General features: G+C 43.3%; 1 protein-coding gene across 3 annotated transcripts in view; it reads left to right on the forward strand.

The window, feature by feature from the left end:
* The window catches only part of NOX4 (NADPH oxidase 4), a 183726-nt gene that overhangs the window by 82767 nt on the left and 85820 nt on the right, over positions 1-15139 (forward strand). For all 3 annotated transcript variants that reach the window (XM_075919391.2, XM_006118376.4, XM_075919393.2), the window contains one exon: positions 1874-1934. In XM_075919391.2, coding sequence (XP_075775506.2) covers positions 1874-1934 — 61 coding nt within the window. The remainder of the gene's footprint in view (positions 1-1873; positions 1935-15139) is intronic.

The raw sequence follows: 15139 nt of genomic DNA on the forward strand, positions 1-15139 counted from the left end.
ATACTGCATACAGACGTAGTCTCCTCATCTCAAAAAAGATATACTGGCATTAGAAAAGGTTCAGAGAAGGGCATCTAAAATGATTAGAGGTTTGGAATAGGTCCCATATGAGAAGAGATTATAGAAACTGGGACTTTTCAGCTTGGAAAAGAGGAGAATAAGGGGGGGATATGATAGGGGTTTATAAAATCATGAGTGGTGTGGAGAAAGTGAATAAGGAAAAGTTATTTACTTGTTCCTATAATATAAGAACTAAGGCCCGCCAAATGAAACTAATGGGCAGCAGGTTTAAAACAAATAACAGGAAGTTCTTCTTCACACAGCGCATTCTCAATCTGTGGAACTTCTTGCCTGAGGAGGTTGTGAAGGCTAGGACTATAACAGGGTTTAAAAGAGAACTAGATAAATTCATGGAGGTTAAGTCCATAAATGGCTATTAGCCAGTATGGGTAAGGAATGGTGTCCCTAGCTTCTGTTTGTCAGAGGGTAGAGATGGATGGCAGGAGAGAGATCACTTGATCATTACTTGTTTGATTCACTCCCTCTGGGACACCTGGCATTGGCCACTGTCAGCAGACAGGATACTGGGCTGGATGGACCTTTGGTCTGACCCAGTATGGTCATTCTTATGTTCTTATATACTAATATATATCTCATTTTTAAACTGTGTAATTCTGTTAAGGGATCTTTTTGGATCTTTGTTGTCTGAGCAAGGTCTCTTTATTACAAAGGGGTTTAGGTTTCATGATGGTCAGCACTATAGAATATTGTGAACAGGACTGGATAGAATAGAAGGTGAAACTGCTACTCAGAACTCCACAGTTGCACTTTGTAAGAATACGTGATTTTGCTTTGCATGGGGAGGAAACATAAGGAGCTGTTCTGTTTTGCATGCTTTCCCTCTGATACCCCCACATTATCTCAAGATCATAAACCTTAATAAAACTATGGCTGGAATATGGGATCAGTTAAAAAAAACCCAAACAACCCCCTTAAGTCCTCAAATGAATTAAACTTGAACCAGATAGTCTTCTGTACTTCCATTTGAAAGACTCTCCCAGCTCTAATGGTGTTTTTCATCTCTAAAATGTTTCACAGATATTAAAAATTAATTCATATCTAGAAGGTTACTATCCCCATTCTGTAGAAGGAGCAAGAGAGGTATAGAATTCAAGTACTCCCAATAGTATAGTGTCTGAGCATCATGCTGTATGCAATGTACTCATCCATAAAACACCCCTGTGAGGTAGGACAGCACTATAACCCTAAATGTGGGGAACGGAAGGCATAGGAAGTAAGCTAATTAGGCTTCTAACGTCCACTGATTTCAGAGCCACACTGTAAATGTTTAGTGGAGCATGGACTTAGACACAGGTCTCCTAAGACCTATGCTAGCTAGTTCTCTAATTGCTGGGTAATCCTTCTTCTCTAGAAAATTTGTGACTTTGCCAAGTCCATACACTCAGGCTACGTCTATACTGCACCTCTCTTGTGCAAAAGCTTATGCAAATGAAGCATGGATTAGCATATGGCCATGCTTCATTTGCATAATTAAGGGCCCTTTTTTGCGCAAGAGGAGTGTAGGCAGCTCCTTTTTGCGCAAAACCCCCTTCTTGCTCAAGAGCCGTTCTTCCTCATTTTTTCAGGATCCACACACATTTCAAAAGCTAGAAAAATAAGAATCTCTTGTCTGTTACTTTCTCTATTGGTTCTTGTCAGCATGAAAGTCAGTACAGGAAACCCTCATTGGTCACGGTGGATGTGTTTCTAGAACCACATATAAATGGCAAAATTTCATCTAAAAATTGTACTTAAATCTCAGTTTATTTCATTATTTTTCAGAAATGTTCCTTAACGTATTTAATTTTTTCAGTGTCCTACAGATACCAAAGCAACATTTGGAGTCCATCTTAAAATAGTGGGCGACTGGACAGGTATGTAGAAACAAACTTTCCTTTTTAGGCACAAATATCTTCATTTGAAATGTTACTCTCTGGAGTTTTGAATACAGTGATCACCTTTTGATTATGAAGCTTTTTCACTAGAAGTCATTGACATTTATTTTTCAAAAATTGCTTTTATTTCTTTATCAGTGCTACTGCTGACTTTTTCAGATGTATATTTCTTTAGATAACACTTTTTTTTAGTAATAACAGGTGTTCCGATTGTCAGCTAATTATTAGCAATGTGCCTCTGTCTGTATGCTTTCTACAATAGCCTGCTGCCTCTGTGCCAAGTGTAATGGTGGCTGCAGAAATGCTGAAATGTGCACTCTCTAGATAAGGAGATTTTAATACCAGTGGTTTGGTTGGCTGCCAGGTTAATTAGCACTTTTGGCACATTGAGATTACAGGTTACTTTCATGTTCTCCCTGGCTCTTCCGCTATTCTGTCAATGTTCTCCAGACCACAGGTGTCAGCCTGGATTCCATGCAGAGGAGAATTCTAATTTGCCGCTCGCTGTGACAGCTGTTTACTGAGGTGACGGTTGTCATTGGTGTCTGATTGCTGACTTTTTCCAGCTTTGCATTTTCTGTCTTAGCAGGAAGCCAGCTCATTAGTTTTTTGTAGAGGAATGTGTTCTATATTCACTTACTCTGATTCATCGATGTGACGTGGGGTGGGCTTCTTACTCACTACCTCTCCCCAGGACCAAAGAGCTGCTTAAAGAACAAAGAAGGAGAGGGAAAAAGAAAGAATTGATCTTTCTTGAGGATGTGTGAGCTTCAGCAGGTGCCTTCGCTGACTGGTTTTAGTAGATCTGATTTTGTAGGCTACAGTGTTTTCCCCCTGCCTTGTGTTTGTGTTATCAGTTTAGATTGTAAGCTCTCTGGGGCAGGAACTCTGTTCTGCTCTGTGTCTGGACAGGGCCTACCACAATTGAAGCCCATTCTTGGTTGGTCCCTAGGTTCTACCATAATAATCATGGTTAAGCATAATATAGACAATTGTACTTTCCGTAAAGTCTGTCTCCTCAGCTGTTATTTCAAGCTCTCCTCCAGTATGCCATCATTACATTTCAAATAATGTACAGCTGACAGCACTGAAGGCTCCCAATATATTGCAGAGATCTAAATTAAACTCCTCAATTAAAGGGATATGGTGGTGTACAAGTATTATGAATCAGAGATGCTCCGGTTAGATCAGAGCAATTTCACATGTCCTGGTTGCTGCTGCTGCTACCTGCATCTGGGAGACGATGTGAAGGAGTAATAACCTGGATTGCTTCTGGCTCTAACAACTTGAAGGAGCAGCAGTACTATGCTGCTGTAGGCATACCTATGAAAGATATTGTGTGCTTTTCTAAAAATTGAACAGAAAACCTTATAGCCTGGGAATTTGGGGGCAGGGAGGCAACTGCATGTGGGTAGGAGATGTGTGTAGCGGTGAAGTCAGAACCATTTGACCACATCCACTGATGAAGACAGTGATACAATGATAATTGAGCTGGCAACTCTTTGTGGGAGATTTCTATGGCTGGAACGACAGTTTTTGCCTACGTGCCAGCAGATATAAATTTAGTGTCCCAGTAGATGGAGGTAGTGGCTTCCTAGCAAATAATTATGACTTTGGAAGTAAATTTTCAGCAGATAGTTAATAGACATTCAGACAATATAATTACTTACTGCGAGGAAATGGTGATTTATTACCATGGAACACAGGGACAGATTTGAATGGGGGGAGAGTTTTGAGACCCATTTAAATGAAGTAGCCTGTGAGGCAAATCTTCAGCCCATGTGTACAGAGTCATTCCATTAAAATCAGTTGGGCCATGCCAGTTTATACCAGCTAAGGATCTGGCGTGTTAATTAATACATTTTCAGAAAGTCTAAGTATGGTCTCCCTTTTTGTAGGCAAAACATTCATCCTGAAGATGACTTTTGGGTGCAGATTAGAGTACTTTTCCTTTATGATCATACATTGTGCTAAGCCATGCAAAAACATATTGTGAAACAGTCTCTGCCCCTGTGAGTTTATGGTCTAAATCAATGGTGCTACGTCAAGCTTTATTACACAGGAGGGCCACATAAACCTAAGCACAAACTTATGTAGGCCAAGCAGATTCTATATATTAATAAGATTTAAAGTCACCTATATTGGTTTATATTTTAAGTTCAGCTTGCTTCATATATGTCATTTAACAGGATCTGGGGGCACCATGGAGATGTCAAATCAGGGTGAGTTGCATAGAAACCGTGCTATTTACAGCCCAAGATTGGGGATTTCTCCTCTATAAGGCACACAAACCAGTCACAAAGAGCACTTCTCTTTGCTGCACTGGCCAGGAAGAAGTCAAACAAGCAATCCCTTAGACACTCCAACTTCTCCTGTTCAACAATCAGTACCACACCTTACACAAATGAGAAGTTATGAAAACCAATCTCATCAAATCCAAAGACGTACTTCCAATCCCAAAGGAACAGCCTTTGCCTTAGGAGCTTTGCCTTAGGGAGGGTATTCCCAAGTGATCCCTTCCCTGGAAAAGGGTTTATTTTATATCTTTTTAAGTACACTTGGGTGGTGGCAGCAAATTTGTATTTATCTTTATTTCTTGGATCTCAGGGAGACTGAGACCAGATAAGCTTGTTTCTGGGAGTTCCAGAGACGGGTTTTACAGAGTTTATTCTGCTAGTCAGCCCCCCATCTCTGCACGCAGAGTGTCAGGTTGGAGGATTGAGCCGTCACAACATATGTCTAACAGGGCTTGATTGCTGCCAAAAGAAATTCCTTGTTACTGATTTCTTAAAGGAAACCACAATCCGTACAAGGTGGATTTCTTAAGATGACTCGATGGGGCTCCTAATAAACCAGTCTGCTTATACTCAGTGAAATACAGTGTGCTGGGTATCACCCTAAAATTTTATCAGTCCCCTTTTTTACTGTAAGGTCATAAACATAGGGAGACTTTGGCACAGGACTGCAAATAAAGATTGCCAAAGTTCTAATTTATCCTCTGGTAAAGATTTCTTTTATGGCCAGGGGCAACCAATATAACCTCTTCCCCTCAATTACTCTGTTTATAAGATACTTTTCTGTCTCCCATAGACAGGCCCACTGATGGGGGAGGCAAAGAGGGCAACTGTCCTTGGACTCATCAATTCAAAAGGGCCTGGGGCTTCCGGCCATCGCCACCACTACTGCAGTGACAGCCAAAGCTCTGGGCTTTTTAAATTGCTGCCGGAGTATCGGAAAGTGTGCTCCAGGTGGCTCTGAGGACTGGCTGCCAGGCCCCCAGGCCCACTCCTCCCGGCCCTTCTGGGAGCACAGACCTGTACTCCTCCCACTTTGCCTAGGGGCCCAGCAAGTCTTTTGGCCCCTCGGATCATAGGTATTGTGTGGATTAATGATTTGATGTTTGTAAAGTATATGGTGGATAAGAAGTGCCATAAAAGTGGTATATTAGGTGTGGTCTGCCCATAAAACTTTAGGGGTTAGGAGTGAGATTTTTTTCCCCTGATATAGTTATGGCAGTAAAAGCCTCAGTGCACACACAGTTTTACCAGTATAGTTTATTTTGCTGTCCAGACTGAAATGAAGCACTGTAGTACCAGCATCTACCAGGAGAGGAGGGGATGTTTCCCTAGGCATTTTACCAACTATAAAATGGGAATAATCTCACTTCTTACCAGGGTGTTGGGAAGACAAGTTTATTGAAGACTGGGAGGTGCTCAGATATAGTGGTGATGGGGGCCATAAAAGTACCTAAAATAAATTTGCCAGTTTAACTAAAGTGCAAAACTTTTCAGCATAAACAAATTTATAATTTCTCAGATTCAGTAGATAAACATTAGCTGATTAACACTTGTTTGTTCTGCTTCCTTGATATCTGGCTGGTGACCCTTTTCCCCATCAGACCTGGGAAGTTTGTGAGCTGAACATTTGCGGAAGTCCTGTTTTTTTTTTGTTTTTTGTTTTTATTATTTGTTGACAGCTTTGTTGCCTATGATGCTCCTTTCCTCGTGCTGCTCTCTCAAGTACGATTGCTAGTTTTGCTTTAAAGCTGACATTATAGCTAGCGCCCTCTGAAGGGAATTGAGAGGTTAAAGGCCATGATGATCTGTCCAGCAATTCAACAGCAGGAAAAGCAAAACACCACACTGTAGCAAACAATGTGTCTCGCCCATTAACTGTTCTTCAAGTCTTTAGACAGAAAGTGATATTGATAGCATTAAAAGAGACATGCTCTTCTGCAGTTCTGCAAGATGCTGTCATGGAAAATAAATATATAGCACACAGAAGAATAAAAGTGAACTATATTTTTTTAATAAATCCAGTAAAAAGACTGCAATATATTACAAAGTCTGCTGGGACAAACTAGTTAGGGTTATATTAAAACATTGGTTTTGTACTGTGCCTTAATAAGTTTTGTTCGGTAATGATATCATTCTGCTATCAGACTATTTTTCACGTTAATGATGTTTGCAAGATGGATTCAGTATTGTAGGGTTACAACATAATATTATAGGGACAATATAATACCACCGTGTTGGCCTTCTGTTGAATTTGGGACTCTTATGTTACTGTATTAAGTCAGGAAGCTGTAGAGTATGTAATTTTGGTCTGGTTTGGAGAGGAGGATAAATATTGCAATGGGCCAAGTGTGGAACGTAGGCCACGCCTTGCCAAGAGCGCAGAAAATCTGGCTGGTGGATCTGGCACTCTCTGGTGGGTGTGAGTGCACAGCGCTCAAGGATGGTACGAGGTGGTGGACAAAGCAGCAGGCCATGGTAGCAGCGGGTCCTTTATGGGCAAAATGGCAGCCAGATCTGCTTTTGACCCCTTCCCTCCATCTGTGCCAGACCAAGCTGCATGTATGTCTATTGTCACAGTGGGACAGGTAATGTTAGTAATAATAATATAGGCTTCAGTTTTTGTGACCATCAATCCACAAAAGCACCAAAATTCACAAGCTTTTGTAAGCACCAGTTTGACAAGACTATTGACCTTAAATATTGACCATCACCTTTTGACATTTCAGATGAGTAAAATGGGACACAATTTTCTAGTCAAATTTAAGGCATTTCCCTGTCATTTTCTTGTGCCTGAGCCAAAAATGATTGTTATAATATGATGAAAATGGCACCTCTTAATGAGAGAAGTGATGATTAACTAATTATTAACTAATATTTATCAGGTGTTTGATATTACAAAAAAATACAACCATTTGAGAGATTTCAGCAGAATGGCAGCTGCTTATTAAAATGTGAAAGGCATTGCAGCCTTGGATGCTATGCATGGCAATGGAAGGCATGAGGGTCATGCAGGGAAGGGTGTGTTGTGACAGTAATTAGCAGGGGCTTGGCACGAGTGCCATGAAAAGTAACATCTGACAAGCCACTGTTCAACATGCCTTTCATTTCACTAACATTACATATTGACAGTGTCCTGCAGCTCTTCCTGCTTTCACTCTGAACCAAACCCCACTTCTTAGTAGCAGTGAGAATGGGATGGCAAAGAACTTTTTTAAAAGAGTATCTGTGACTTTTGGCTTATGTAATATGTGACATTTTCACTGAATTGGTCCAGGATACATTATACTGAAATCATCTTTCATATTCTTTGTTGCACCACTGGATATTCAGAAGCAAAATCAATATATGAGCTACTTGAAAAATTAAGATTTTTTTCTGCAGAAATCTTTAATGTTAACTAGAAACATTATTTATTTACATTTACACAGATTGATTTTGGTGGCCACAGGGGTACCAAAAATTTGACTACCAAAATATTTTGCTTGAAAATGAAAATATTTTGATTTGGAAACACTGTGGTATAGCCTCAGAACAGTTGTAGCTTGGTTGCCTCAAGCTCCCATTCTGTTAGGGTACGTCTACACAGGAACATTATTTCAAAATAACTAGCGTTGTTTCAAAATAACTTAGTCCGCGTGTAGACAGCAAGTAGTTATTTCGACATAATGTCGAAACACTATCAAGCTGGAGGGCTTCTTACTCCAACTCCTGTATCCCTCATTGTACAAGGAGTAAGGAAAGTCCGAGGAAGAGTGCTCTATTTCAAAATAAGTGCTGTGTGGATGCTCCCAATTTCAAAATAAGTGATTTTGAAATAGGCTACGCAATTGATGTAGCTCAGTTTGCATAGCTTATTTTGAGTTAAGCCCTGCTGTGTAGATGCCCCCCTTATAGGCCAATTTCCAAGATCAAACTACATTTCCCATGATGACCATAGTCTTCCCTCTTGAAGAGGAGAGGTGGAGCATCATGGGAGTCCATGGCTATCCTGTATCGGGGTTGTAGTCTGAATGGGAATCCTGGCTCATACAAAAGAATGAGGACATGAGGCAGGGCAACGGTGCAGCCAAACTGAAATATTTTGGATTTGGACTGAAATTCTTTGGTTTTTGAGTGTTTGGTGTTTTTTTGGACAAAAATTGCATTTTTCATCAGACAGCGGACACTTGTGAAAAATTGTGTTTTGTCAAATGCCCAGTTATCTATCCAGAACCACCTTTAATACAATTTTTTCAACCAGCCTTAATGATTGTATTACAACTAATGCTTTTCCAACTCTGGAAGATCCTCAGTGCCTTTTCAGTAATTAGCAGGGAGCCTGCCTAGTGTTTGAAAGCAGATATACTTAAACCTGTGGGAATTTGGCTTTTTTCTATAAAAAAAAAAAAAAAGAGGCAGCAGGTGATTGTGCATATGGAATAGTGCATAACCACCCTTCGGGGGGGGGGGGGCATCCTGAAGGAGTGCACCTCAGGAAAATCTTGCTGTGTGTTCTCATGGTGGGGAGGAAGGAACTGAGTTTGATAGTGTTTTTGGAGAGGGGCTGTGAGGTTATGCTTCCCCATAACAATGGAGCAACAGAGAGGAGTTTTAGCAAGTGTCTGACTGGCTGCGTACTTGTGCAATGATTACTTTAATACTGTTGGGATTGTAGTGTGTTATCAATATAGCTTTTAGAGCTTTGCTAGTCATTTTTGTATTATTTTTAATCTGAAATAAGTGGGTGGTTTCCATTCTCATTTCAGTAAACAAAACTTAGCATCCTCCCCTAACATGAAAATATATTCTCGTATGTGTTTTATTGAAGATATAAATGCCATTTCCTCAGGGAAGATTCCACAGGCACTCCCACACACATATTTCAGAAACATAACCAGAATTATTCTGTTTCCTTCAATGACTATCACTGAACTGCTGACTGCATGGTCAGTTATCCCCAGGGTGTCAGTTATGCTCTAAGTTTTACTTAAGTGCTGCTTTAGCTCATAGTGATGGACTTTCTAAACAATGAAATTTATATTCTATTACTATTATAAAAGGAGAAGCGTCCATCACATGAGAACTTCCAGAACCTGGGTTTGAGTCCTGCCCCCGGAGCAGCTGGGTATTTGCCTCCAACTTCCCCAGGGCTAGAGCTGGTATCAGCTAAGGGCAAGGAAGTGGGTTACCAGCTTCTTCAGGGCTGGAGCTGGCAGGTGTGAGCAGCTGGCTTTGGAAGCCTGGCGCTGCTTGGTCTGGCTGCAGCACATGGAGCAGCAACACCTCATTTCACGTGCCCTGGCTTTGTGTGCATGTCACATTAGTAATACCACTAAGAAAAAGCTACTCCGATAGGGTTTGTCTACACTAGCCCCCTAGTTCGAACTAGGGAGGCTAATGTAGGCATTCAAAGTTGCAAATGAAGCCCGGGATTTAATATCCCGGACTTTATTTGCATGTTCCCATCTGGTCGCCATTTTTAAGTGCCACTAGTCTGGATTAATTGCCCGCGGCTACACGCGGCAGTTAAACGGTAATTCAAACTAAGTCCTTAGTTCAAATTACCTGTTACTCCTCCTGGAATGAGGCAGTTAGTCCGGACTAGTTGCATTTAAAAATGGCGACCGGGTGGGAACATGCAAATAAAACCCGGGATATTTAAATCCCGGGCTTCATTTGCAACTTTGAATGCCTAAATTAGCGTCCGTAGTTCGAACTGGGGGCTAGTGTAGACATACCCTGTGAGTAGGCAACAGTAAACAAAATGTCTTAGGGTCCAGGCATAGAACCCTGATGGGCCACAGGTTGCCCACCACTGCTGTATACTATGTCAAAACTATTGTATTTAGTACAGTAAAACTCCAATTGTCCGGCATCCAGTGGTCAGGCACTCCCGATAGTCTGGCACCAACTGGAACCCAGAAGTCCTCCGACCAGCTGGACAATTGGAGCTGCTGTGAGCCCCATGGGCGCTCGTGGCTGGAAAAGGGAAGGGGAGAAGAGGGTAAGGGGGTTATACCCCTGTGACGGGTCTGCTGGGACCTGCACTACGTCCAGCAGGGGAGTGGGGGATGGGCGGGGAATGGCGCAGCGAGGGGCGAACCCTCCACCGTTTTGCAGGAATGCGGGGGAAACCCCGTGCAGCCACCGAGAGTTTCCGGGAAGGGAGCGGGCTCCCCACTCCCTAGAATGCAGTAGTTATCGCCGAGCAGGGGGGTGAGGGGCGGCGCTGTGGGATCAACCAGGCAGCACCCTAGCTGCTCTGCTCCGCCGCTTCCCCAAGTCTGCCGCTCATTAATTTCAGCAGCGGCAGACTTGGGGAAGCGGCAGAGCAGAGCAGCTGCGGTGCTGCCGGGCGCTGAGCAGGGGGGTGAGGGACAGTGCTGTGGGACCAACCCAGCAGCACCCCAGTTGCTCTGCTCCGCTGCTTCCCCAAGTCCGTTGCTGCCGCTGCTGCAACTGACGAGTGGCAGACTTGGGGAAGCGGCAGAGCAGAGCAGCTGGGGTGTTGCCGGGTTGGTCTCGCAGCACCGCCCGTCACCCCCCTGCTCAGCAATAACTAGTGCAGTCTGGGGAGTGGGGAGCCCACACCCCTTTCAGAAACTCTCGGCGGTGGTGCGGGGCTTTCCCCGCCTTCCTGCAAAACGGCGTAGAGTTCACCCCTCGCCGCGCCGTTCCCTGCCCACCCCCTGGACGCAGTGCGGGTCCTGGCAGACCGTTCACAGCCCCCTGCCGGAGTACCTCCCGATACTCAGGCATATCCGATAATCTGGCACACCTACGTCACAAAGGTACCGGATTATCGGAAGTCTACTGTATTCCTGTTACATTCCTAGTACCATGGAAATGAAAGACGGCAAAGGTTATGAAGGAGCAAATCTCATATCTTTACCAAGACAAACTCCTACTGACTTTAGTATAGGGACATTGGAAACTATAGACTGTGAATATAGAAAAAAGATAAGTTAAATATTCGTTAAGGAAGAAATATTAGGATTAGTGACTCAACTGTAGTTTACCCTTAAGATATTATCAGCAATAACTTCTTTAGCTCAGATTTAAGACATAATAGCAGAAATGTACATAGAATGAGCTTAAAACAATGTTTGGATATACTGCTTGACACATTATATACTTTGTGCTATGCATCTGAATGAGCTAGATGGAAACTAATATATTATGTCTGGTTTCACTTGCCTATCATTCAAATGATCTTCACATAGGGTTTTGGTATTGTACTTCATGAGATACGATAGGAGGTGGAGTTTCAGATGTGGTGAGGTCTTGGGAAAAGTCATGCATTTCTTTCTGTGACCATTCCCAGCCAACTATTAAAGTTTATACAAAAAACAGGAACTCAATTAGGATCCAGCTGAGCTCTGATTACTTTACAGTGCTCTGTGTTTTCAGTGCAGCCATGGTAGGGAAGCTTCTGCAATTAAACTTGTAAGTATTCTGAAAAAGTCAGAGTTGAAAACACAACGTGAGTACTACATTATAGAAATGATGTATAATTAATTACAAGATATAGATATAAAGTATAATTTCATACAAATGATTTTGTATTCATTATATAATGTATAATTAATACAAATAATTTTGTATTGTAGTTTTTGTTTCTTTATTCCAATCTTGTTTCCATTGTTTTTTATCCCTTTTGGTTAGATAAATTCATGGCTCAACAAGGACTGGAGGCCCTGGAAAGGCATTGGTCCTTTAGGGATCACAGTGATACTGTTTTTTCTATGCTTATATGGCACCATATATGAGCACCTCACAATCTTTAATGTATTTATCCTCATGACATCTCTGTGGGGAGCATAGTTCCTGCTAAGGTGTGTGCCTGCGCTGCCACACACAAATAATCCCCCCACCTCCTCTGGAGAGCTATGCAGGAGCTCTGGTGTGGCGGGCAGGGCCAGCTGAGATGGTGTGATGAGGGAGCTGCTGGGGTAGGGGACCGTGATCGGATGTGGCCATGTGGCAGCTGGGGGGAGGCCTGCTCCGGTGGCTGGGAACGGGACATGCCACATAGTTGGGGTAGGGCGGGGTCTGGTCTAGTGGCTGAGAACGGGATATGCGGCATGGCAGGGGAAGCAGAGGAAGGGGGCCACGTCTTCTCTGCTGGTCAGGAACATGTGTATGTTAATAAATTGGGTGCCAAGGTGGCAGGCATCCAAACCAGCACACATAACCTCAATATTGATGCACAAACCAAAACTCACTCTGCTCATGGTTGGAAAATCTTAGAAGGAACACTGGTGGGGAAGCGCTATTATCCCCAATTTAGAAATGAGGAACTGAGATGCAGAGAGACCAGGTGCCCATCTACACTGCATTTTAAAGCCCATAGCAGTGAGTCTCAGAACCAGGGTCTACAACCTGTAGCTTGTGGGTTTTGTACTACAGTGCTAAACCCAGCTGTGCAGATTTTCAGCACAGCTGAAGCTTGGAGTGGGATGGGCTACAGAGCATGAGCTCCAGACATGCCATAAACTCTACCCTGCTGTACTTAGTGCCATAGCATGAGACCCATGAATCTGAGTCTGTTGATCCAGACTCTGAGGGCTTGTCTTCACTGCAGGGTGGAGTGATGTTGCAGTGATCGATCCAATAGTGGTTGATTTAGTGAGTATAGTAAAGACACACTACATTGACTGCCAATCATTCTCCTGTTGACTCCAGTACTACAGCAGAACAAGATGAATAAAAGAAGTTGACAGGAGAGATTTTTGTGTCAATCCCTCCACAGTGTGGATCCCACCGTACATAGATCTAAGCTATATTCATTTGAGTTATGCTGCTAACATAACTCAAATTGCATAGTTTAGATCAGGCCTGGGCAAAATATAGCCCACCAAACCACCGGATCCAGCCTGCGGATGCTCCCTGTTTGCCTTGCCCTACCTGCACACCACTCAGAAACGTGGCTGCAGGGCAGTTTCACTTTTAAAACTATGAGCCTAGGGTATGTCTACACTACCACCATAGTTCGAACTAGGGTGGTAATGTAGGCAACCGGAGTTGCAAATGAAGCCCAGGCTTCATTTGCATATTGCCGGGCGCCGCCATTTTTAAATGTCCGCTAGTGCGGACTCCGTGCCCCGCGGCTACACGCGGCACGGACTAGGTAGTTCGGAATAGGAAGCCTAATCCGAACTACCTAGTCCATGCCGCGTGTGGCCGCGGGGCACGGAGTCCGCACTAGCGGACATTTAAAAATGGCGGCGCCTGGCAATATGCAAATGAAGCCCGGGAAATTCAAATCCCGGGCTTCATTTGCAACTCCGGTTGCCTACATTATCACCCTAGTTTGAACTAGGGTGGTAGTGTAGACATACCCCTAGAGAGGAAGGGGGAAGCTTTAGGAGCTGTTCCTCCCCCTAGCACAATCCCATAGGCTGGCTTCTGGCCAGAAACTAGCCAGTGGGAGCTGCCTGTTTCAATAACAGGCAGCCACGAAGCACAAGTGGCTCATAGTTATTCACAGGCTGCGGGGGCAGGGCAAGCAGGTAGGCTGATTCAGAAATGGGCTGCTAGCTGGTAAGTCCCCTGACTAAAGCCTGCCTCTGGCACTCCAGCCCCTGCCTCCCCAACAATCTGCCCCCCACTTCTGCCCTCTACTCCACAAACCCACATTCTCTGCCCCCTCCTGTCCCCATATCCCCTCCCAAATCTGGCACCCCAGTCCCCTGCCCCAGATTACTGTCCCCTCCTGCCCTAACTCACAATCCAAACTCTTGCACCCCTGTCCAGTGCCCCGGGTCACAGCTGCCTCCTTCACCCAAGCTCCCTCCCTTACTCCAAGCTCCTTTCTGCACCTAATCCTCATCCCAGACCCCACACCTCCTCCATTAATATCATGGAAGAGAGTGGCCCTCAACCACTTTCCACATTCTTGGAATGGCCCCCATCAAAAATTAGTGCCCATCCCTGGTTTAGATTGACCTGTCCTTGAAGTGTAGTCCTACCCAAAAACTCACTGATATGGGGTTTAAAATGTGGTGTAGATTTACTCTTAAGTCATTTGTACAGGGTCATTTAGAAGGTTTCTTCAAGTCTTAGACTAGTGCCCTCACCAATGGACTATCCTCCTTTTTTCATTCTGTAGTTTCTTCTCGTGTGAACTTGCTTGAAGTTTTTGAAAACTTATTTGTAGCAATTGTACAACAAGCAATACAGCACAAGGAAACTCTGGGTTAAAATGACATATTTCCCACTCTGCAATGCTGAGTCCATTGTATTTGTCTCATGAGTGGAATTCTGTGAGATCTAAAAAATTACAAATTGATGAGAGAGTTAATAACACTTTGCCCAATATTTATATACTGTCTGTCCTCTCTCTTCCCTTTTTTGCGGTCCAGGTTTGTGGCGCTTTAGTACTTGTTTTATTGGAACACGTTGTTCAGGGGATAGTTAATTGTATGGTTTGGGGATTTAAAGAACTGAAAAGTAACAAAAAATTGTGGATGAAGGGGTTGATGCATGTAATGGCCATTTAAGAGCCTCAAAACACACTTTGGATATCACAAAATTACAGATGAAAAAGGCCATGAGTCCAGCCCTGCAACTGCAAAGTTATTTTCTTCAGGTCCAGTGCTTTGTCCACTCTAATTTTAAATGTCTTAAGCCATTATATAGTAGTTAGTTGTGTATTTCTCTGGAGTGCTATAATGAATGTGTATTTGGAAACAGTTCATGAAATCATCCAGTACTTAAGTTCTAAAATAAGACCAAATGTGCATGGACAGGCCAGCTGGTACTTTGCAAAAGATTGCAGTTATGGGATGGTGTTTCTATTAGTGATGGATGGTACGTTTCAGCATGGGATGGATTTCACTCCAGTATTTTGTTGTTGCTACTTTAATATGCTAGATACAAAATGGGGCAGCTGCAGCTCACTTGGAC

The sequence above is a fragment of the Pelodiscus sinensis genome, chromosome 1, assembly GCF_052426305.1.
Source record: "Pelodiscus sinensis isolate ZL-2025 chromosome 1, ASM5242630v1, whole genome shotgun sequence".
NCBI classification, from domain to species: domain Eukaryota; kingdom Metazoa; phylum Chordata; order Testudines; family Trionychidae; genus Pelodiscus; species Pelodiscus sinensis.